Raw genomic sequence first — 26,066 nt, 5'->3', positions numbered from 1 at the left:
TATCGTTGAAAAATAAGTCCAGTGTTTTAGAATGAAACCAAAGATCAAAAGCTGTTGTCAGGGATTCATTGCTGTCAACAAAAGGTTCATAAACCTTTTTTGCTTTTGTGCAGATAATGTTGGCATCCAGCGTAATGTTCTTTTTCCTGCAACCACTGATCCACAAAGCGAAAGCAGACTCCATCCTTAAGGGGTTCGCACACTCTATGCGCAGCACACTTGTGGCATCGGTGTGCGTACCATGATAGAAACCTATGTTGCATGGCGCTGCGTGCCGCGGCGCATATAGTGTGCTACCCCTTTTACTATGGTCTTGCTGAGGACAGTTACAATCTCTTTTGCATCCTTGTTGAAACTCATACTGCTTGCAATTAAAGATTTATGTTCCAGAAAAAACAAACAAAAAGCGCTCTGGGGTAAGCTCAGATGTATGGTCGGTGCTCTTTGGGTAAGGGATTCATCAAAACAGCAACAAGAATCAGTCCAAGGCACTCGAATAAAGTGAAAAAATTAAAAAGCCTTTATTCACATGGCTAAATCTCTAGAAACCTACGCGTTTCTGCAAGCGGTATTTGGCAAGCTGAAGGCATTCTGTACTATGCATGAGACACAGAGGATTTTTTTAATTTCAGTTAATAATTTTTTATATGCGTTAAATGTTTATTTATTATTATATGATTATAATAATATATAATAATATACTATATTGTGGAATTAAATGTAATGGAATTAAAGTTAAATGTCTCACTAAAATCAAACATGCATCCTGTGTGAGCTTGAATAAATCATTGTGTATATATATTCATTTTCTTGTCAGCTTAATCCCTTTATTAATCTGGGGTCGCCACAGCGGAATTACCCGCCAACCAACACAATCGAACGGCAATTCGTAACTTTTTCATTTAGTGGCTAATTCATATTAATTCGTACGATCTAATTCGTACAATTTAGTACGATTTGCTTATCCCCCAATGACGGTTGGGGTTAGGGGTGGGGTTAGGTGCCACGCCTCCTTTTTAAAATCGTATCATTTCGTACGACTGAAATTGTACGAATTCGTACGAATTAGCCACTAAACTGGCAAAACGTAAAATACTTACGTTTTCTCGTGAGATCAGGCTGCGCCAACTCATCCAGCATATGTTTTACGCAGCGGATGCACCGTGACGCCCATCATTGTGTATAATCAACCATAATTGTTTATTGAATGTTTCTAATTGTCAAATGCTTATTTACACCCCTGGAAATCACCCCTAATTCACATGCACATAGTGTGTGTGTCGCATTCGCCACCGTGGGTCGATTACTCCAATGCATGAACATGGAATGCACAATTGTTTAGTGGCTTGTAAGGCCAGACTTTTCAGAAAAGTATTTCCAAAAGCAGTCAGGCAGTCCATCTGTTTACAGGCATAAATAAACTGTCTCTCATCAGCAGTCTGTCTTCTCTTATCTCGCTGTCATCTGTTGATTTCACCGCATTAGCTTTCACCGTTGTTTTCCTATTTATGCCATCTGTACATCTGTCTCTCGCAGACATTTCTACAGGAACTGGTTATGAATCCTTCTGTTCTGTCCACAAACACACAAAGTATCAACTCGCAGATATTCATATTTTATTTAAATCACGTTTCGGTGCGAGTGTTTGTGTATTTAAAGAATTAGTTTATCCAAAAGTGATCATTTTGTCATCATTTAGTCACCCTAGTGTTATTTTATATCCATATGGCTTTCCTTTTTATGATAGTATGCAAAAGGAGATTAAGCATGTATTTAGTTGCTCAATGAATGAAAAACGCAGCTGTCAAGGATCCAAAATATAGCACATGTCTGATAAAAACATCTTTATTATAAGAAAATAGACCACATTTGATGATAAACACATCTTTATTATAAGAAAATAGACCACATATGTTATATGTTGAGATATACATGTCTTTATTATAAGAATATAAACTGGCATGTGTATAATCAGGGTGTCCGCTGGGTCTTAAAAAGTCTTAAAATGTTTTAAATCTCAAAAGCTAAATTTTAGGCCTTAAAAAGTCCTTTAGTCTACTGAAATATTGGGTCTTAAATCTTTTTTAAACCATTTGTTCCTTTTGTTTATGAACTGGTCATTCACTTCTTCCTGCAGATCCATTACTGGGAAAAGGACCGGCAGAATGAGACGGAAAAAGAGCTGGTTCTGTTTGTTCCAGAAACATGCGTGCACCTGAAGAACCTGACATCCTACACTAGCTACCTGGTGCAGCTCTCTGCGTTTAACGCGGCAGGAGACGGGCCACTCAGCACCGCCCGTAAAGGACGAACCCTGCAGGCTGGTGAGTCCCGCTGAGATCCTGTTATGCTCATCCGGACGCCTGCGTGCCAAACAAGCAACCAAGACGTCCAAAACATTCAGAGCGCGTCAGTCTTCTGGCATTACTGTTTCCATTCAGAAACTACATGTGGAGATTGTTGCTGTTGGCTCAGTTAGAGCCTTTAAACAAGATTTGGTAAAGTTGGATTCAACTTTGCTGTTATACAAATGAGCAGCATACAGTACTCCAATTCAATACTCCTCAGTTAGCTTGTGTTGAGTTAAGATATATACAGATGAAGTCACAATTATTAGAGCTCCTGTCAGTTTTATTTATTTTTTATTTTTTTCAAATATTTTACAAGTGAATTTTAACAGAACAAGGACATTTTAATAGTATTTCCTATGGTATTTTTGTCTTCTGGAGAAGTCTTGTTTTTTTAGTTTAGCTGGAACAAAAGCATTTTTAATTTAGTTTTTTTTTAGCCCCTTTTTTTCGATTGGCGACTTAATTTACAAATGTTGTCCAATGACTTGCCTAGTTTCGCCCTTAAATTACAATTTAAACTGAACTCCAGTATCTTGCAAAATAACTGCTAAAAATACACTAACCGGCCACTTTATTAGGTATACTTACTAGTGCCTGGTTGGACTTCCTTTTGCCTTTAGAACTGCCTTAATCCTTCGTGGCATAGTTTCAACAAGGTACTGAAAAAATGATTATTATATTATTATTATTATTATTATTAATTTTATAGTTTTTGATCCATACCATACAGATTCTGACCCTACCATCCGAATGCCACAGCAGATATCAAGCTTCATCAGACCAGGCAACATTTTTCCAATCTTCTATTGTCCAATTTTGGTGATCCTGTGCAAATTGTAGCCTCAGTTTCCTGTTCTTAGCAGACAGGAGTGGCACCCGGTGTGGTCTTCTGTTGCTGTAGCCCATCCACCTCAAGGTTGGACCTGTTGTGCATTCAGAGAATGCATTTCTTTAGATGTCAGTTGTAACGAGTGGTTATTTGAGTTACTGTTGCCTTTCTATCAGCTTGAACCAGTCTGGCCATTGTCCTCTGACCCCTGACATTAACATGGCATTTGCGCCTACAGAACTGCTGCTTACTGGATATTTTCTCTTTTTTCGGACCAATTTTTGTAAACCCAGGAGATTTTTGTACGTGAATATCCCAGTAGATCAACAGTTTCTGAAATACTCAGACCAGCCCGTCTGGCACCAGCAATCATGCCACGTTCAAAGTCACTTCAGTCACCTTTCTTCCCCATTCTGATGCTTGGTTTGAACTGTAGCAGATCCTCTTGACCATGTAAACATGCCTAAATGCATTGAGTTGCTGCCATATGATTGGCTGATTAGAAATTTGTGTTAACGAGCAGTTGGACAGGTGTACCTAATAAAGTGGCCAGTTTGTGTATTTGGGACCCTTTCGTAATATCATTGGAACAGTTCAGTTCATAATTTCAGTTGTGCAGCTTAATATTTTTATGAGTATTATGACATAGTTTCAGGAATCTTTAATTAATAAAAAATTAAAAAAGTAATTACATTAATTTGAAACAGAAATCTTTTGTAAAATAAATGCGTGTTTGTTTGTGTGCATGTGTGTGTAAACATTTACACACATACACATAACATATTTTTATCAATCTGCTGTATCTGTTGAATAAAAGTAATAACTTCTTACAGACACTCAACTTTTGATTGCAAGGCTATTTTTGTTTTTTGTACCAATTTTCTTCAAGCAAATCAGTTTATTTAATAAGACTGTTTTTAAGGTCTCTCTGTTTCTTCTCTGTTTTTTCAGCTCCTGGATCCCCCAGCCGTGTGGTGTTTTCGGAAGTGACAGGAAGCTCTCTGAATGTGTCGTGGGGGGCTCCTCTCCAGCCCAATGGAGTGTTGGAGGGATACAGAGTGATGTATGAGCCCACCGCTCCTGTACATGGTGAGCAAATGCAGAAAGCACCACTATTGCCACTCTATGTAATCATTATTCACTTTATAATCAATTACATTTTTAGTTTTAAGTACAAACTAAATGGATTTCCAAGCAAATACTTTGTTTGGGTCTTTGTTGAAGTGATTGAGATGTTTCTGGCATGTTATACAGTGTGTTTGGTAACTGTTCTTTTAATGGGGAGCTATTATGGAATAATCACTTTTATAAGGGGTTTAAACACAGTTTTGTGGCAACAGTCTGTGAATATAACCAGCTTCTAATGGTAATTAATTGTATTATTTTTTCTTTCTCCTTTTATACGTCATCAGAAGGGGGGAAAACCTCGTCCATGGCCGTTAGTCTTGTTTTTAAATCTGCCACCATGCTGATACAGACATTTGTAGCTCCGCCCTCTTTTGAAAAGGGCACAATCACATTTAAATTTAAAGTGACCGTCACCAAAATGACAATTAAGATCAAAGCCTAAAAGGAACAGTTTTAAAGCATTATAAAACATTATTTGTGGGGTGTTTTGCGCTGAAACTTCACATATACACTCTAGGTGACATCAGAGACTTATTTTATATATTTAAACAGACGCAAAATCAACATAAAAGTTTTAATTGTTTGTAGTCCTACAAAATTCTTAGTTTAATCGCAAAATAATCGCAAAAACAGTGGAATGACAAAAGCAATAGAACAGACAGAAAAGCAAGCAGCTTACAATGATGGAGATTGGTTCAAGGATGATGGCTGCTGGACGTGACTGAATTGAAGGACATTATTTTTGCTGTGTGTGTGTGGCTGGTATTATGATGTGCGTCAAATCGATAAATGATTTCGTTTAACTCTTTCTCCGCCGTTGACAAGAAAAAACACTTCCCTAATGCCCTAAAGCATGTCCTGAGTAAGGTACATGATGTTTCATGCTCCGGGGAGTCAAATAAGAAAGAGAAAGTAAGATTGTGGGTAAAAATAAACGTTATACAACCTTTATCCCCACCGATTAACATCTTTGCTTGACAAGAGACTAAAAAGAGAAGCTTTATTTTAATTTTTTATGATTTGTGTCATGAAGATTGCACATCTAACACAGTAGGCTCTTAATATGGTAAAGAATTTCTGGGAATTATCACCACAAAATCTCACGTTTTTATCGCATTAATCACAAAAATAAAATAATGAAAAACTAAGGGGTCTTTTAAAAGGTCCCATTTAATGCTAGGGTGGTTTTCTTTTTTTTTTTTTTAGACAGGTCTAGTGAACTGACTTATTATGAAAGACAAATACAACAAATAAGGTAAAGCTATAGAAAATATTAATAAAAATATGTATTAGGTTTATTATATATATATAATAAAGAGCAAAATGTTACAATTTACTTAAAACAAATTTTAAAAGTGCGCTTGTGTATTTTTGTAAGAATAACAAGTGACTTATTTAATTAGTTGTGATTGAAAATAATAATTTGAATTAATTGAAAATAATCCACCAAATATTGCATTCCTTAAGTTTTGAAGTTGAGGCATTGGTACTATGTTGTCTAAGATGAATACTAGTTTTGTTATCACTTTATTTTGATGGTCCCTTCTGTGCATTTTGTTGACTTTAAGTTACATTGCATCTACATGTTAACTAATTCTCATTAGATTAAAAGTAGACTGGTTGGGGTAAGGGTTGGGGTTAGTGTAAGTTGTCATGTACTTGCAAAGTTTCTTATAGTCAGTTAAACGTCTGTTGAAGGAGCAGTAGCAACATATATTAAGCAGACAGTACTTAAATTGAGAAATATACAGTACTCAATATGGTAACACTTTATTTTGATGGTCCATTCGAGTATTAGTCTAGATACTGCTCCTTCAACAGACATTTAACTGACTATAAGAAACTTTACATGAAACAAAGTACATGTCAACTTACACTAACCCTAACCCTAACCACAACCTAACAGTCTACTTATAATCTAATGAGAATTAGTTGGTATGTAGATGCAATGCAACTTAAATTCAACAAACGGACCATTAAAATAAAGTGTGATCCTCAATATTAAACAGACAGTTCTCAAAGTAATACTAAAATGAGAATTAATTGGCATGTAGTTGCAATACAACTTTTAGTCAACAAAATGTGCAATAGGGACTATTTATCAAAATAAAGTCTATTTAGTTATTTTAAGCAAGTGAATGCTTTAAATGACAGCATGTTTGTTTCAATTTTAAAAGAAATGTCATACTTAGTTAACAGAATACAACAAGTATTACATTTGAATGTCTTTTGAACTCTTGATGACTTTCACAAAAAGATTTGAGACATTGCATAAGGTTGCCATGATGAATGCTTGTTAAAGGTGGTCCAACAAAATATGACTTTGGCCAGACAGTGTATCATGCAATATTAATGAATAGGCTTTACTTGACAGGAGTCAGTAAGACAGTCACGGTGGACATCAAGGGGAACTGGCAACGCTGGCTGAAGGTTCGAGACCTGATGAGGGGTGTCGTCTATCGCTTTAAGGTTCAGGCCAGGACTATTAGTTATGGACCCGAGCTGGAAGCCAATATCACCGCAGGACCAGTGGAAGGTATGAGTAAATATGAATAATAAGGCATAATAATGCTTCCATAATAAATCCCACAATAATTGCGCTAGAGAGAAACACCCCCTGCAGTTACAGACGCAAATGCCGGAGGCTTTCTTTGGATTAAATTGATTGTTGAATATGAAATGACTGCATTTAACTAGTGCTTTTCTGAAAAACACTTTTTAAAAACCTGGAAGCCAGCAGGAAGATGGGCTTTAATTGTTAGAATCGGTTGGAGATGGAAATTAAAATAAGGCTGCATGAACTTCACGGTTTGATTAGTGCACTGTAATGGGAATGTGATTTTATGTAGCCTTTGAGCAATTGTACATCCTCCAGACACATGGGCTTCATTGCGGTGGGATTGTGGGTCTCACACAGACAGCAGAGCAAACTGAAGTCCAGAATGTTCTGCGGATGATTCATTAAAGAGCAATAGACTCTCTGTGAGCTCTTGTGTAATTGGCATCCAAAAATTGTGGTGCACACACATATGTCCCATTGCAATGAATGACTAATTCATATACTATAATGTTAATGTGGTACTCCAAGGTACACTAACATTCTAAAATGTGAACCCACTGGAGTCAGTGTATGCTTCAGATAAATGTTCAAAAGTAAATTTGTAAGTAATGGTCAGTTAGTTTTCTACTATTAATGTTTTACAACACATTGATGAAGGGATATTGAATTGAATGAATGAATGAATGAATTAAGGTAGGAAGGAAGGAAAGAAGGAAGAGAGGGAGGGAGGGAGGGAAAGAGGGACGGACGGACGGACGGACGGACGAACAAATGAACGAACGAACAACAAAGGCCAGACAGAAAAGCCAACGACTTTAAACCTTTAAAATGTCATTTCATTTATTCATTCATTCATTCATTCATTCATTCATTCATTCATTCATTCATTCATTCATTCATTCATTTTCTTTTCGGCTTTGTCCCTTTATAGATATATATATTTATACAACAGTTCTGTCTGGTTCTTGAATCTGGTTGGCTGATAGCCGTGATATATTTAAGTAATATCAGCACCCGTACAGCCTCTTTACCGTTTGTGTATTACTCCGCCCACATAAAACCAGCAAAAAGCAGACACTACAGATCTAAAGTATAAAAGATGCTTGCTCAGGTGTTTACCTGTCAGCTTATGATTTGAATCCAACGTGGAAGAAAGTAGTTCCTTATACAAAAGGGTTTTTGAGACTCTCCATGTTTGATTTTGTATTTATATACACAATTATGCCATCAAACTGTTGTATAAACACAATATCAAACTCGTAGCAGTGGTGCACTGGTGGGGGCACTAAGGCACTATATATATATATATATATATATATATATATATATATACTCGTAGCAGTGCGATATGGCTGTATATCAGCACTGAAGGGAGGCGTGTGACCAGTGACGATATACAGTCACATCTCACAGAGATTTCCCAGTATTTCTCTGTTGCAATCAGGAGATCACATGTAATTAACCCCCCAAAAAAACAAAGCAGCGCAAATCTACCACATTACTGTTGTGTTCGTGATCAGGAAAACACTAAATACATGCATGCATTTCTTCTTTCATTCTTTTTACTGAACTAGTCTGCAGTAAACTAAAACAGGAGACGCGTTTAAAACAAACAGATGGCCATGCAAAAAGTAAATCAGGGTTATATAAAGAGTGGTCAACACAAAATACATACATTCCTGATATCTGAGTCCCATTTCACACTCAATACACTACAGTTATATGATATAAATACAGCACTACAACATATAAGAGAAAGAGAGAGATTGATTTAGAATGTCATGTACCTGTTTAATAATGATTTGATCAGCTGTAGATTGAAGTTATGCTGTTTTTCACCTCTAAGCAAGTGTATCTGTCTGCGGAATGCAAGATTATCGAGATCCCATTGAACCAACAAGATGTTCTTGGCAAGATGTTGGAAATACTTACCAGAGAACATTTTCATCAAATGTTTTCATGACTTTTTTTCTAAATTTATCCACAACCAAGTCATTTGATATGTTATATGCATTCATTTAGCAACTCATGCAACTCTGCTGACAACTTCATCTGTTTTGTCATGACAGTTAGCCTACTCAGCATTGCCCCCTGTGATTGCAAATAACAATCTAACGGCGAGCGTGTCAAGTATAAAAGCCTCCACGACTGCACATTAACAACTATGATGGTTGTGTTTAGGTGTAGTGTAGGTGTAGCTGTTAATAATTATGATGGTTGAATTTAGGTTTGGGGAAGGTGTAGACGTTAATTACTCTGATGGTTGGGTTTTGGTTTTGGAAAGATGTAGACATTAATAACTGTGATGGTTGGGTGTAGGTTTAGGGAAAAAGTAGACGTTAAGTGCTGTGATGGTTGGGTTTTGGTTTAGGGAAGGTGTAGACATTAATTACAGTGATGGGTGGGTTTAGATTTAGGGAAGCTGTAGACGTTAATTACTGTGGTTGGGTTTAGGGTTGTGGTAGGTGTAGACAATAATAACTATGATGGTTGGGTTTAGGTTTAGGAAAGGTGTAGTATAATAATTGATGTACAGCGCCATCTTGCCGACAACATAGTTTTAACATGGCTCCATAACTTCAAGTTATGCCTCTAACGTACTGCAAGTTACGCCTTTAAAGCACCTTCTTGTTACGCCTCTGTCTTGCAGTCCGCAGACACACCCTGCTCCCTCTAAAGCCCCATTCACTCGGTGCTTCAGCGTCAACGCTTGACTGAAGGCGTGTCTGAAGTTGGGGCTGAAGTGGTCGTCATAGAAGTGTCAGCCAATGAAATTCAGTCAACAATAGGCCACTGTCTAGCTGGTGTATTTGCATACAGCGATCTGATTGGCTGACGCTTCCGTCGGCCATTGAAAAGTTGAGCTAGTCCCAACTTCTGCAGCCAGCAACACCTCTGAAGCGGCGCCGACGGATCCACAATGCAATTCTGCAACGTCTGAAAGTGTGTCAAAGTGAATGGGAAGCATTGAAGCCCCGTGTGAATGGGGCGTAAGGGCTTATTTTGTACTCTCTGTCACCATCTTGTGGATGAACAACGTCAACTGTTATTGCTCAGCTCAATGACAGGCTAATGGCTGCCAACGCATTGTTTCTCAGAAATTATAGAAATTATAAATATTTAAAATAGGCACTATCCTAATAAATAAACTGCATAATTGCAATCAAAACAAATACATTCTCAACTAAAAAAGCCTCAAAAGTAGATTATGTTGTCCAACACCTGCAATATTTGTCAAACTGTAGAGTGTCCTCTGCTTGTTGTTGTCTGGGGTGGAGTAATACCCAAGGGTGAAGGGTGAAGATGCTGGACTAGTGCTATTATTAGCAGAATATCGCACTGCTATCAGCCAGATTCAAGAACCAAACCGAACTGTCATAGAATTATATATTTAATTCTCCAGAAAATGGTTTTACTATGTTAAATGTCCATAGAACCATATCAAAAAGCAAACGTACAGTGATATCATGGTGATGTGGCTGTTTTGGCTGGTGATTGGTTATTAATGTACTAAAAGAGAAAAAGCATTATTTTGTTTAATTGCACAATTCAGTCTAATGTCAAACTGTGTCTGATATTTCCCAGGCTCCCCCGGTTCACCTCTGCAAACCTCAGTCACGAAGTCCGCATCAGCTCTGACACTCCATTGGACGAAAGGCTCAGAAGGGGCGGGGCCTGTCACAGGATATGTCATTGAGGCTCGTCCATCAGGTACCCATCATCTTCAGATCCAGCCTTGACTTTTCATTATCACTTCTAAGACATTACTTCACAATTAACCTTCATATTCTCCTCTTCCATCGTTCCTCGCCTCTGCTGGGACCAATCACTCGCCCCAATCCCACATTTTTCCAGATGAAGGATTATGGGATACATTTGTCAAGCATCTCCCAGCTGGCAGTCTCTCATACACCATCAGTCTGGATCGCCTGCGTTCTGGTGTGGCCTATGAATTCCGCGTCATCTCCGTCAATCGCTTCGGCTACGGCGATCCCAGTCCACCTTCAACTGCGATGTCTGGTAATCTTCATCATTAGATTGCAGTGTATTCAACAAATGATGCGTACGAAAGCCCTATAAACAGAATGTGCATTTGCCCCACAGCTTTGTTTTTGTTTACTTCAAACCTAATATGGGTGCTTATGCTGAATAGTGTTGATTACAGGCTATTTCAGAGTTAGTTTTACATATATTTATATTTATATTAACACATGTTTGCAGTTAAGGCTAGAGTATAGACTTTAGTATTACATTGTGTTGTATGTGAGAGGTGTTTTGTTTCAGTGTGAGAGTCTGCGCTATAAACTCAATCCGCGGCCTCTACTGCCATCTTGTGTCTAAAGGCGGAACTGTCACTCTTCTGTAATAAAAGAAACAAGGCTTCACAGTTGTATACTAACTAAGCAATATTTGATTATTTAAAATTATTGTGTTCTGTTTTACAGATTTTAAAAATGCAATGCACATTTTTTCAAGTCTTTAGCATCACAAGATCCTTCAAAAATAATTTGAATGCACCAATTTGATACTTAAGGAACTTTTATTCGTATGATCAGTGCTGAAAACAGTGCTTTTTGTAATTGATGCATAATGTTTCTAAAAACAGCATTTATTGAAATAGAAATCTTTTTAAAGAGACAACTTTGGGTTCACAAAATTGTACACTTTTTATTAAGAAATATATATATTTTTTTAAGTAAAAAAAAATTTATTAATTCTTTTATAATCTCAATGATTCTGTGGGTGTATTTTGCAAAAAGGTACATTATTAGAAGAAGCTGTATGAATAATATTGTGATTCAAAAAGGAATATGGATAAATTATATTATTGAAGTCTGTATAGTGTGTGTGGGGGGGTAGTGCCTTTTGTTCAGTTTGTTTATTTGTCTGTTTAATTCATCAATTTATTAATATTCATTCATTTTAGATGTTGCATCTACTGTATGCTGTACAATAAAAGTGAAATGTGAAAAATAACTGACATGAAAATTGTTTTTAAACTAAATATAGATTTTTATTTGGTTTGCACGTGTACTTGCTGAATTATTTCAAGGAATTAATAGCAATATTTTAAGAGTAATTAATTAAATGAATTAAAACCACATAATTTTATTTACCAGCAATAAAAATATAACATTACACTGAATTCATTATTTTTTTTGTGTGCCACCCTAAGATTTAGTGTGGCCTCATCTGGCCACCCCTAAGAAAATGTTCTGGGGGCGCCACTAATTGTGTAATATACGAATACAACAACAAGACAAAAAAAAAATATGTTTAGCACATCTATTAATTAAAAAACATGTTCATTTGATTATAAAAATGAAACTAATACAGTAAAAAATCACTAAATATACAATGATTCTGTTAAATTAACACCATTACTGTTACCAATATTACTACTACTTATATATTAATAATAATAATAAATTACTTATTTTTATTACACAATTATATAAATTATTATACAATTTATTTATATATATATACATTTTTTGTGTGTGCATTTTTTTCACTAAAATATAAAGCATTTATAATTACAAACATGGGGAAATTTTTGCAAGGTGTTACAATTTTGCATGCAGCTCATCAGATTGTTTTAGTAATATAAATATTAATATTTTTTAAAAGTCTTTGTATTTTAATAATCATACTATAATCTCATGGTTTCTGACACTCTTATAATTAATAGTACCAACTCTTAATTTTTTAGGCCTTTTCTTCTTCTAATAAATAAAATGTGAACAATAAAATAACAGTTATTTGCATTGTGCTGTCTGTTGTAGCTCTGTCTGAAACACCTTTCTATGAGGAGTGGTGGTTCCTGATCGTCATGGCCCTCATCAGTCTGATTCTCATTTTGATGGTTGTGTTTGGTTTGCTCCTGCTCGGACAGAACAAGAAGTACAGGAGCTGTGGGACAGGTAGGATTTTCACATTATTCTTATGAGTATTATAAACAAAAAATAATAATGCTAATACTTACTTACCGGGCGTCACGGTGGCGCAGTGGGTAGCAAGATCGTCTCAAAGCAAGAAGGTCACAGATTCGAGTCTCAGCTCGGTCAGTGGGCATTTCTGTGTGGAGTTTGCACGTTCTCCCTGTGTTCGCGTGGGTTTCTTCCGGGTGCTCCGGTTTCCCCCACAAGTCCAAAGACATGCAGTAGATGAATTGGGTAGGCTAAATGGTCCGATGTGTATGTGTGTGAATGAGTGTGTATGGGTGTTTCTCAGTGATGGGTTGCAGCTGTAAGAGCATCCGCTGAGTAAAACATATGCTTGATAAGTTTGTGGCGACCCCTGATTAATAAATGAATCCGCTTGTTAAGTGATGACGTGTTGGTGACGTATGTAATACTGTTTCCGGGTCCAAGCCACCACTCATTTGAGTTGAGAAATTTTTTGTTTATGATTTGCTGATGATTTCCTTTTAATTCATATCATACATTAAAGTTAATTTTATTTAAAGTCATAGTATACACAACAATCTCTGGGCTTGCTGCATCACAAATACCAACATTTTAACAATTTATTAAACAATGAATCACTTTCTGGCCATCGGATATTAGGCATGGACATATATATATTGCTATCGTGATTTTCAAAAGTATTAAATCGCTTTGTAAACGTTTATAATTACCATTTCATGAGTCTCCCCATACAGTTGAATAGAGCGCTTGGACCTGGAAGCCTCTTTGCGTGACATCAGAAGTGGATACTGAATATGGAGTAATCCCAGGGCCGTTTATATCAAAGTTGATATTCAGCCGCACCATGTTAGTGTTTCTTCACATCTCATTTTTAGAAGGTGGGTCGTTAGCCCAGTGCTCTACCCCCAACCTGGAGGACCAGGACATACACACATACACTACGGACAACTTAACTTGTTAACTAATTTAACTATTAATTACATAACAATTTAACTATTTAACCCAATTCACCCATAGTGCATGTGTTTGGACTTGTGAGGGAAACCGGTGCATCCGGAGGAAACCCACGCCAACACGAGGAGAACATGCAAACTCCACATAGAAATGTAAACTGACCCAGCTGGGACTCGAACCAGCAACCTTCTTGCTGTGAGGTGACATCGCTACACACTGTGCCACCATGCCACCCTAATAATGCTAATACATAAAATAATTTTATTGCAATGAAAGTGTTTTGTTCGCTGACAATTCTCACTCTGCAGTTGTGCTAAATAAGTATGAATTAGAATATTTTTTTTTTTGTAATGCTAAAATGTTTCTATATAATTACGATAAAAAAAAACAATTCTTGTACGGTAAACTGATTCAGATCCAGCCTTGGCATTTCATTATCACTTTTAAGACATTACTTCACAATTAACCTTCATATTCTCCTCTTCCATCGTTCCTTTCCTCTGCTGGGACCAATCACTCGCCCCAATCCCACATTTTTCCAGATGAAGGATTATGGGATACATTTGTCAAGCATCTCCCACTGTGATTTTTTTTTTTTTTTTTGGTTTTATTATGTGAAGAATACATTATCTAATATTTCAAAGTACTAATTCTGGATACATTGACTGTTTTAAAAATGTTTACGATGCGATCCTGGATTAACATCTATGTTGATCCTGGAACAACATTTCTGCTCAAAAAAGTAATCCATACCTATTCCCTACACCTAAACCCAACTATAACTGTAAATTATTCCCAAAATCAGAGAGAAATAACAGATGGATAACAATCATGTAGAAGTACATAACCCTAACCGTAAGATAAACTTAACATAAAGAGTAAACCTATCCTTTAATTCTGATTGGCTGATTGAAATGTTGTTCCAGGATCAACAAAGATGTTAATCCAGGAGCAAGTCCTTCTTGAAGTCAGGTTAGCGGGTATGGTTAGTTATCTATAGGTTTAAAATAGCTCTTAAGTTTCATTCCACTGTATGTCTACACATGTAGCAGAATGACAATAAAGCTCAACTTGACTTGATAGAGTATCAGTCGACGAGGCTTGTCTTTGTTGGTATCACTCAGATGTATTTTTTTTTCTCACAGGGAAGCACATCAGTACTGTCGAAGAATCTGTGACCCTTGACAATGGCGGCTTCACGGCCCTCGAGCTGAACAGCAGACATCTGAACGTGAAGAGCTCTTTCCTCAAGAAGAATGGAACAAGGTAAGGCTTCATTGAACTGCGGTTAAAGCGTTTTGATGCTCTTTACACTTTCTACTTCCTTAAGTGTGTAGTGTTACTGTTTGAGTGTTAAAAAAAGATCTGCAAAGTTCACTATGAAGCTCAAAGTCTACTCCAAAGAGAGTTATGAGTCACTATAATAGAAAACACTGATTCAAATGCTTCTTAGTCCTGATTTATTTATTTATTTTTATTATTTCATTTTATTTTTTTGTATATGTGTGAATGCAATGAAACATCAAAATATACATTTCATGATTATGTTATGATATTATGTTATGTTATGATATACTATTTAATTTATATTCATCACCAGATTTTTTTCCTTCATGTAAATCTCAAACAAAAATGTCTTTATAGGAAATGTGTATGCAGTTTGTATAATGGAATGTTAATGTTGTTGTTTGGTCCACAGGTCTCCTCCACGGCCCAGTCCGGGTGGGCTGCACTACTCTGATGAAGATATCTGCAACAACTACAATGGGGCAGTTTTAACAGAGAGCACAACACTCACAGAGAAACCCACTGAGCTGTCTGAGTCTGAGGTAAACACTCTACACCAGTAACGCATGACTTCACAAACACACACGCAAAGAAAGTCAACCTGCGTCTTGATATTTACTTTAATAAACATCAATTAAATGTGTATGTTTTTATAAATGTATAATATGTTTATAGATGTATTTATTTATATGTTTATCTATGTATTTGTTTAATTTCATTCATTCGTTTTCTTTTCGGCTTAGTCCCTTTATTAATCTGGGGTCACCACAGGTTAATGAACCACCAACTTATCTAGCATATGTTTCACCCAGGGGTTGCCCTTCCACACAGGAATGTCAACTGACCCAGCCGAGGCACGAACCAGCGACCTTCTTGCTGTTTATTTAACTTTTAAAGTATTTTTCATATTTATGATTTTTGTATTTATTTTTCATGTTTTTTTATAATATTAAGATATGTTTTATACTTTTATTCTACCAAATAGATAAAACAAATTCAAATATGGGGTTAAACAAATGCGGTTAAAATCTTTTGGTGTACAATCAAACTAAATGCTTGATTTTTAGAGACAAATTGAATAAAAAGAGTAATTAACTTAGACATCTGTGTTCTTATAAAAAGTAATTTTCATAATTATATATATATATATATATATATATATATATATATATATATATATATATATATATATATATATATATATATATAGTTGTTCTCCCCGTGTTGGCATGGGTTTTCTCCGGGTACTCCTGTTTCCCCCACAGTCCAAAGACATGCGCTATAGGTGAATTGAATAAAGCTGCATAAAAAAACATATGCTAGAATAGTTGGCGGTTCATTCTGCTGTGGCGACCCCTAATAAATAAGGGACTGAGATAAAGAAAAATGAATGAATGTCAGATTGGAAAAATCAATGCTAAATGAATTAATAATAGGCAATAATAAACATTTTTGAAAATTCTGTTATTTTAGTTATTTGTTCATTGAGAGGAGATGTGCAGCTCATATTGACATATTCAATAAAATGGTGCGATTGTTGGTATGTTTGCTAACACTACCAATTTTGCTATCACTCCTTTCATTTTCTTTCACTACTAACTGAAATACAAAAGTACCCTTACTTAGGGTATATGAGAGCCTGATTATTATATCGGTTCCACCTGACCTCACAAGGAAAATAACTATTTTGCATATTGTCAGAAAAGTATAAATTCATACGATTTCTTTCTTATAAAAATGTACAATTTTTAAAAGGAGGCGTGCCCTCAAAGTCCACCCCTAAATCCTCCTGTCATTGGTGTATGCACAAATTTTGCTACAGTGTACAAATTAGATTGTAATTAAATAATTGATACGAATTAGCCACTAAATTAAAAAGTTACCGATTGCTGTGAGATGAGGGTTGATCAGTCGGTTAAAGCAGTGTTTCTCAACCATGTTCCTACAGGACCACCAACACTGCATGTTTTGGATTTCTCCTTTGTCACACTCATTTCAGGTCTTTCAGTTTCTACTGATAAGCTGATGATCTGAATCAGGTGTGTTTGGTTAAGGAGACTTATTCTGCATTCCAATATACATACTACTCGTCCTAAATAGTATTCGACAATAGAATTAGTATGTCCCAAATTGTAGTATGTTGAATAGAGTATGCCAAAAGCTCCCGGATGGTCTACTATTTCCGGTAAAAATTTGGAAAAGTGTAGAAGGGGCCATACTCTAAGGCTAATATTGCCCAAAATACAATGCACACTGGACAAGAATTTGATTAGAACTACAAAGTCGGGTAAAAAGTGTAAATAAACTACAAACATGGCGGATGCACAAGACCAACAGTCAAGTTTAAAGGCTTCGGTAAAGTTGTTTGAAGGACTATTAATTAATATCTAGCCAACTGGAACATGTTTTAATCACGTTTTCCGTGTTATATTTCATCTACAACAACAATATAAACTCATATTAAGATATGTTTGGATATTAACTTCTGAATGTATAATTATCCAAAGACCTGTGGAGATTTCTCTGCATGAAAGACTCGCGAATGACAGATTAACCTGCTGCTGCTGCTTTTCCAAAAACTTAGGTAATTTATATGACAGAAATGTGGATGATGTTTCAAGATGGGGATGTAACTAGCAACATAATGATCTGTTGACGAGGAAGTAGTATGTCCCAAAGCTTGCATACTCTTCTGTTACACACTTCTGTTACAAATAGTACATACTTTTAGGGTGTAGTCTGCAAATTGGAATGCAGCAATGGAAAATGTGCAGAGCAGGTGGTCCTACAGAATCATGTTTGAGAAACACTAAGCTAAACCAAAACTTACTTTGTACATCTATGCAATACACACTTCTATACTGCAACTTTACTGTCTGCTCTTTTTCTCTTCGCCTCATTCACCTGTCAATGTTCCCATTTCACCTCATGTAAAGGTGAGCGACAGCGACTATGAAGACGAGCAGCCCAAACATTCATTCGTAAACCACTATATGAGCGACCCCACCTATTACAACTCTTGGAAGCGACAACCCAAAGGCGTGAAGACTGGAGGCGGGTATGAGGAATGTGCCATGACGGATGCAGAAGGGGGGTATTACCAGACTGTGGTAACCCAGCACAGCGTAGGAGGTGTTTATACCCCAACAGGGCAGCCCACAGCAGGAACGCGCACTCCAGTCACCGGCTTCTCCTCGTTTGTCTGATGAACCAATGATGAAAAGCTGATGACTTGAGCCCAGAAAATGGGACCAAACAATTGGGAGGGCTTTATCCTGGATAACAAAGTCTCTAATTTCCCCCCGAAATGTGGAGTTTAGGGTTATGAAGTATCTTCTTGTGAACATGTTAATGATTTTTGGATGGATTAACTATGATTCAGAGGAAGCAAAGACTTTGCACTGTGAGACTCTTCACGGAGAGAGATATTCATTTGGTATTCAAGACTCAAAGAAAGACGGATGAAGGAAATTCGTTCGCTGTTCCATAACAATGTTCCCTGGATTAGCGGTGAACGCGTGGGCAAACACACGCTTGAGTGATTCAATGAATCTCACTCTGATCTCCACAACTCTGAAATATCACTGAAAACCTGTACAGACTGTAATACAATGTGTTTTATGTGTGGTTTAGTTTCATGTTTTGGAACGAGCGACGTTGCTCTGGACAAACCGCAGCACTGAATATACTGCCTTTGCACACGTATTGCTTTCTTAAACCAAAAGGAGTGATGCTTTAAGCGGGAAAAGACGAACGAAAATTGCGTTTTCTTAGCTTAGCAATACTGTATGTAAATATGTTGTATGCGTGTATATTTTTAGGATCAATTTTTTTGTATAAAAGCAAACGTTTTTTATTGTAGAGTAGCTTTGTGCCAAGTTGATGTAGTTCTTTAGTGAAACTGATTTCGGTTAAGTCACAATCCACATGTTTTGTTTGGCTGGTGTGTACAAGTGTGTGTACAATCCGGTCACCCAGAGAGATGATGATTTGAAACGTGCCACGTCGTCCTGCTTATCCAAATATATTCACACTTTTCTCATCTCGTTTGATAATGAACAAATATTTATTTCCGTGTGGAAGAGCATGAATGCAGTACATGCTAATATTATCAGTGGATACAGGTTTTGTTGGTTGGGGTTAAACATCTGAGCTGGTAAATCAAAGGTTTTAATACACTGAACAAAATTATTTACTGCATTTTTTTAAGGTAAGTGGTTGCAAACTATTTATATGGGTCAAATTTAAATAAACAAATTAAGATTTTAATTAAGACATTACTAAATTTAATTTGTTTGTTTAAATTTAGCCCATGTTAATTGTTTGCTACCACTTACCTTAAAACAATTTTGTAAATTCAATTCAGTGCAGTATAATAATGTGTTCAAGTGCTCCTGTGAATGTACCTGGGAGTTTGAATATCATAATTATATCATGGTATCATCATCGTTTAAGGATATAATGGTCTCAAAAAGCTACCAATTGTTATGAACAGTTGTTATGAAAACGTATTGTGGATTGTATGACGTCCTTTAACTCTGTGAAGCCCACTTTGTGTCCGAAAATGTATACTTTAGTAGGTCATAATAATGGGATAAAGTCAAAACTATGAGATAAAAGGTCAAATTATGACAGCCAAAATCATGAGATGAAACACGTCAAAATAGAAATGAAAAGTTGAAAATATGACAAAAGGTTTTAATTATTATGGCGATGTAAAAGAATGAAATATAAACATCTTAATATACTCCAGCAGGCACACAATGCCTTAAGACGTTATTATTAGGTTAGATTTAGGTTGTGACGTCAGGTGAACAAATTTCAATGTCTAGCCTTCGACTAAGGACAACAATATTTTAACGTCCAATAATGACGTTGATTTTAGGTTGTGTTGAAAATTGACAATCTAATGTCAAACCAAAATCTTAAACCAACATTATATTGATGTCATATACTGACATTTATTCGTTAGGTATGGCAACCAAAGTCCAACGTCTGAGGTCCAAATCGAGCCAGCATCTTAAACCAACGTCTTATTGATGTCAAACACTGACATTTATTCGCCTGGTATATACATAGACGTCATAGTGGAAACATCCACACAACGTCAAGCTGTAACATAATTAGACGTTGATATTTGGTGAATTTTAGGTTGTGTTGGAAAGTGACCAAAATCCAATGTTAAGTCAACATCTTAAGCCAACGTCATATTGACATCAAACACTGACACTGACATCAGGTATGGCAACCAAAATCCAACATCTGATAGATGTCACAGTGGTAACGTCCACACAATTTAAATTGATCATTTTCATTTCCAAACAAAAGGCAATGTCACTATGACATTGCGGTACAACGTCAATTTGACGAAATGTAACGTCCTGTGCCTGCTGGGACTTAATATAAATCAAATCTGTAAGGGTCTGTATATTACTAATTAACTAAAATCAAAATTTATGACACCAAAAGTCTAATTTATGAGATAAAAAGATTGAGAGAAAATTATTGAATTTAAACTCATTATGATGTATATTAAGTTATAATCACAAGATAGAGGAAAATAAAAAATATTCAAAATGATGACTTATTTGAATTAAAAATAATTATTAAATGTTCATCTAGGACATAAAATGTCTGATATATAGTGCAAATCCTTTAACGATAATGGTGAAACTATAAAATAAAAGGTTAGTTATGATTTTAACTAGTTTTATAATTATTCAGCTCATTCAGAAATGAAGGTACAACTGAGTATTTCATAATTTCGACTTTTTATTTTGTGTTTAATATACTAAAGCATGATTTTTTTTTACACCTATGTATTTTGGATAACTACAAAATGGGTTTCCTGAAAAACAGAAGCCTAAAACAAAAATGGAGTTCCCCACTATTACTTACAACACAAAAAAGAGAATTATTGTGCACTCAGCTCAATAAGTATGACAATGACCTGAACACAACATGACCTGAATGTTTCCAAGCTCCATCCCAAGATCAAAACGTCAGCTACAGTACTATCATCTAGCGAATTTGATGATAAAAACTAATCAAAGGGAAGTTCAAAAATTAAAATCACCTCATCATTTTTCCTTACTCAAATGGTTTTAAACCTGTTTCCGTGTTTGGTAACACTTTAAAATAATGGTCTATTAGTTAATGTTAGTTGATGTGTTTGCTTAGTTCATGTTAACTATGTGTCATGTTAATCATGTTAATTATGATGCATTAACTAAGCACAACTTCTGATTTTAATAATGCATTATTAAATGTTGAACTATGATTAATAAATACTTTCCAAGATTATTCATACTTAATAATGTTACTAAATACACTATGGACCATGGTTCTAAAGTGTTCCCAAGTTTGTTTTTCCTGCATATGACATAGATATTTCGAAGAATGCTGATTCCTGAAACTCTTTTACTTCCATGTGGGGAAAAAAATTACAGTGGAAGTCAATGGTTGCCAGCAACAAGCGTTCTTCCAAATATCTTATTTTGTGTTCAACAGAACCTCAATTAGGTGATTGAACGATGATAGTTTTTTTGGGAGGGGGGGCAACTATCCTCTTTTAAGGGAGTACTGGCGCCCTCTTCAGTACAGACATTGTAACTGCATGTGCTTATGTGGCGTATCTTCAGTTCCTAATTATATTCTATGCATTAATTGTCATTTCAAGAGTTCACACTTAGCTGATGATTGATTATAAGCAAGTTTGGCATGCTGTCCCGGGAGAGAGCCCTGAGCCCGAAGGTTCTTGAGCCCTGGGCTCCCTCCCGTTTGGAGGTAGAGAGGGGAGCCTCGAGCTCAGGTAGATCTCGACAACTCCCCCTTTTTATAATAGCTAAAGATTAAGATTGAAGGCTATTAAAAGACATGCTGCATTATTAGATTACCTGTATTGAAATTTAGATTTAACGATTAACTTGTTGTACATGTTTTTGGAATGTGGGAGGAAACCGGAGAACCCGGGGAAAACCCACGCAAGCACGGGAAGAACATGCAAACTACACACAGAAACGACCACCGGCCTGTTAAGGAACTAGAACCGGTGACGTTCTTGCTGTGAGGCGACAGTGCTAGTCACTGAGCCACCGTGCTGCCCTATGGAGGGAAAGGTGAAAAGGTAGGGGTGGAAGGGGGGATTCTTCAAATCGAAGATGACTGTAGTGAGAAATCCCTGGCTCTTTATAGTGGTTAGGAATGGCCTGATTGGTGGATCGAGCATGCTAATGCAGAACCAGCCGTGTTCAATCATAATCACGTGCTCCTCTCGAAATTAGTTTATGAATAAACTTCACTTAAATCAGAGTGGGATGAAAAAAACAAGGACAAACTTCTCGCTGTGTTGGCCGTCCAGATGGGAAACACGTAACATTATAAGTCCAAAGACAGAAAGAGCTATGCAAAAGTGTTACCGATCAGCGTGAGGCAGACAGAATGATATGCACTTCAAAGCAGCTTGTTAACACTTTGAATTGCTTTGAGGAGCTGTTAATGAGATAACATTGAAATGTTATGCCTCTCATTACCCACAATGCATTCATGGATGACTCGAAATGATGCAGTGTGGAGTGAAAAGTACACAAAAAGTCATGTGTCGCCCTTTATTATTCATTATTATTGATCGATTCATACCATTATCGATTTATCTTTGCACAAAAAAATACCACTCGCATCTAAATAACATCCAAAAACAGGCCAATGTGACTCATACTTATTTATTTTTGAAAGATGACATGATTAATGTTGTTTATTATTCGACATTATTCCCCAAGCAAATTACCTGGCAGCTCTTTTTTTGTTTGTTTATAACGTATCGGTGACTTAATGCCAAAAAGAGTCGGTTTCTGTGTGCTGTGTACATGGTCTCATCTCTTCCAATCTCCTGACACGTTCATTCAAGGGATATATACACATATTTGGACACTTAAAGAGTTCATTTTAATGTTAATTTGTTGGTGATTTTTTTTCTTCGGTAGAACAATAAAGATTTTTTTGAGAAAACTGTGGTCTGTGGTCATTTGTACAGTGCATGTCAGTGGCTATCAGCACGAGTGTCAAAAGACATTATGAGTAAGCAATATGATATGAAAAATATAAGCCACGTTAGTAGCCTATTATTAGCCACATTAGCATAATATTGGATGTATATTTCACAATGAAGGACAAACGTATTTATACATGGTGGCATTGAAAAGAAAGCATTTAGCCCCCTAAAATGCTAAATAAAGGTGTAACGGGGCCAGCTACACTGAAAAAAGTGTTGCATGCAAAACTGTTGCAAACAATTTATTTGTGTTGAATTTAAACAAACAAATTAAGTTTAATAATGTTCAACTTAATTTGTTTGTTTAAATTCAGCGCAAATAAATTGTTTACAACAACTTAACGTAAAAAAATTGACTAAATCCAAAGAAATCATCTTTGAATGATTTTTTTTTCAGTGTAGCGAAGTGCTATGCAGGTAAACCTCACTCATCTTACCTCAAAAGGTGATCCAGCCACAGTCTTTAGCATCCTTGTTAGAGCAACCAACTTCTATACAAAGAATCGCTGGTTTGATCCCAGCTCAGACTGTTTGGTGCAGCAGGACCGTTAAGCTACATGTGTGGGGGCTCATCCGGGATGGGAGTGAGGTCTATGGGGGTGAGTGCAACGAAGGCAAGCTAGCGAAGTGCTGTGCAGGGAAACCTCACCCGTTTGATCTCAAAAGGTGCTCTAGTGACAGTTGTTAGGGGCCATGGCCATTTAGCATTCTTTTTAGAGCAACTGACTCCCATATAAAGACTCGCCGGTTTGATCCCAGCTCAGTGTTGGGTGCAGTAGGACCAGTATGTTACACATGGAGGGGATCGTCCGGTATGGGAGTGAAATGTGGGTAAGTGTAACGAAGGCCAGTTAGCAAAGTGCTGTGCAGGTAAACCTCACTCCTCTGATCTTTAAAGGTGCTCTAGCAACAGATGCTAGAGACCATTTATTAGGGCAACCAACTCTCATAAAGAATCGCTGATTTGATCCCAGCTCAGACCGGGTTGGGTGCAGTAGGACCGGTGGGTTACACGTGTGGGGGCTCGTCCGGGATGGGAGTGTAACCAAGGCCAGCTAGTGAAGTGCTATGCAGGTAAATCTCATTCCTCTGACCTCTAAAGGTAGGCTAATCTAGCAACAGACCCCATGATCTTAGGCGTCCTTGTTAGATCAACCAACTCCCATACAAAGTATCGTGGATTCGATCACATCTCAGACCGGGTGGGGTGCAGTAAGACCGGTGGGTTACATAGGAATACATTTTCATTCTCATCTCATATTCACACTGAAAAAAATTTTTGGTCAAAAAGTCTTTGAATAAGTTAATCAGTCTTCAGCTCAATTTTTAAGTTTTATTCTTATTAATTTTTTAAAGTTTAACTTTTCATATATATATATATGTATATATATATATATATATATGTATATATATATGTATATATATATATGTATATATATATATATATATATGTATATATATATGTATATATATATATATATATATATATATATATATATATATATATATATATGTATGTATATATATATATATATATATATATATATATATATATATATATATATATATGTATATATATATATGTATATATATATATATATGTATGTATATATATATATATATATATATATATATATATATATATATATATATATATATATATATATATACATATATATGTAACAAATTGTGACCGTGTGAATTGTCTCCAGTTTGCTGTTATCTTTCACAGTTTATTCTGCTAACGCATTTCTGATTATTAAGTCCAAAACACTTCAAACAAGCATAAGACAAGGACATTTTAAGAGTTCACACTTTCACAATTAGCTGATGATTGATTTTAAAGGTAGTTTGGCATGCTGTCCTAAGAGAGAACCCTGAGCTCAGAAGATCCTTGAGCCCGGGGCTACCTCCCATTTGCTGGGCGAGAGGGGAGTTTGAGCTCAGGTAGATTTCAAGAATCCCCCCCCCCCCCCCCCCTTTGTTTGGAGCTGATTTGGACAGGATTTGAACCAATGACATTCTTGCTGTAAGGCAACAGTGCTAACAACTGGGCTAACCTATAGAGGAAAAGGTGGAGGAGTAGGGGTGGAAGAGGAATTATTCAAGGATGAGATAACTGTAGTAAGAAACTCTTTTTTTTTTATAGTGACTTACTGGTGAAACATGCAGCGGGACCAGCCGTGTTCAATCATAATCGCATGCTCCTCTCAAAATTATGCCGCAATCACACGAGAGTTTGTGCGAGTGAAATTCTGTTGTACGGCACTGCAAAAAGGGCTGGGATTAAACAACACGATTAGACATTTAAAACAAGTGAGCGATTGGTCCATGTTTTAAATTCCTGTCCAAAGAGGTCATGTTTTGAACTTCGATTGGTCTCACGCAATCATGTGATGCAATTTCGCAGGTCAGAGTTCACCATGCTTGAATTTTCCAACACAACAAACTGAGAAACTTGCCGCACAAACATGCGTTTCCAGTCTAACGCATACGCGTGCGTATGAATGGAAGTCTATGGAGAGAAAAGTGACCGCAGCTTTAGTCTATAAATTAACTTCACTTTAACTTTTTAAAAATTGCCATTCTACACAGGATGTTGGAAACCTAGTTATTATTTCCTCAGGCACAATACTTTAAAAGTAAACCTTTTTTATTTTAATATAGAAATGTCAAATTTAGCACTTCTGTGTAGGTCTCAAAAACCATACCCAGGGAATCTGCAGGGTCTTAAAGCATCTTAAATTTCAAAAACAAAATTCTTAAATTCACTAAAACATAGTCTTGTAGGTCCTAAATAATTTTAAAGCGGTCTTAATTTTCCTTTGTTCATGTAAAGCTACCCAATCGATCCAACACACATCCAATCAACAAAAATACATTTTGGTAAAACTTTTAGCAAAACTCTTATTTATAACTAATATTACAACCGTCTGTTGTGCATTTAGTTTTTTAAAAGTTATCTTGAAACAATATA

At 36.2% G+C, this 26,066-nt stretch overlaps 1 protein-coding gene across 17 annotated transcripts in view; it reads left to right on the top strand.

The window, feature by feature from the left end:
* The window catches only part of sdk1b (sidekick cell adhesion molecule 1b), a 452,496-nt gene extending 433,415 nt beyond the window's left edge, over positions 1 to 19,081 (top strand). For all 17 annotated transcript variants that reach the window (XM_073949377.1, XM_073949383.1, XM_073949375.1 and 14 more), the window contains 9 exons: positions 2,138 to 2,324; positions 4,132 to 4,269; positions 6,683 to 6,844; positions 10,454 to 10,579; positions 10,724 to 10,888; positions 12,655 to 12,792; positions 14,898 to 15,018; positions 15,452 to 15,581; positions 17,976 to 19,081. In XM_073949377.1, coding sequence (XP_073805478.1) covers positions 2,138 to 2,324; positions 4,132 to 4,269; positions 6,683 to 6,844; positions 10,454 to 10,579; positions 10,724 to 10,888; positions 12,655 to 12,792; positions 14,898 to 15,018; positions 15,452 to 15,581; positions 17,976 to 18,245 — 1,437 coding nt within the window. In that variant the 3' untranslated portion in view covers positions 18,246 to 19,081. The remainder of the gene's footprint in view (positions 1 to 2,137; positions 2,325 to 4,131; positions 4,270 to 6,682; positions 6,845 to 10,453; positions 10,580 to 10,723; positions 10,889 to 12,654; positions 12,793 to 14,897; positions 15,019 to 15,451; positions 15,582 to 17,975) is intronic.
* The last annotated feature ends 6,985 nt before the right edge of the window (positions 19,082 to 26,066 follow it).

The sequence above is a fragment of the Danio rerio genome, chromosome 1 (genome assembly GCF_049306965.1).
Source record: "Danio rerio strain Tuebingen ecotype United States chromosome 1, GRCz12tu, whole genome shotgun sequence".
Taxonomy (NCBI): Eukaryota; Metazoa; Chordata; class Actinopteri; order Cypriniformes; family Danionidae; genus Danio; species Danio rerio.
The sequence above is the reverse complement of the archived record's forward strand: the minus strand, read 5'-3'. Positions and strand labels throughout refer to the sequence as shown.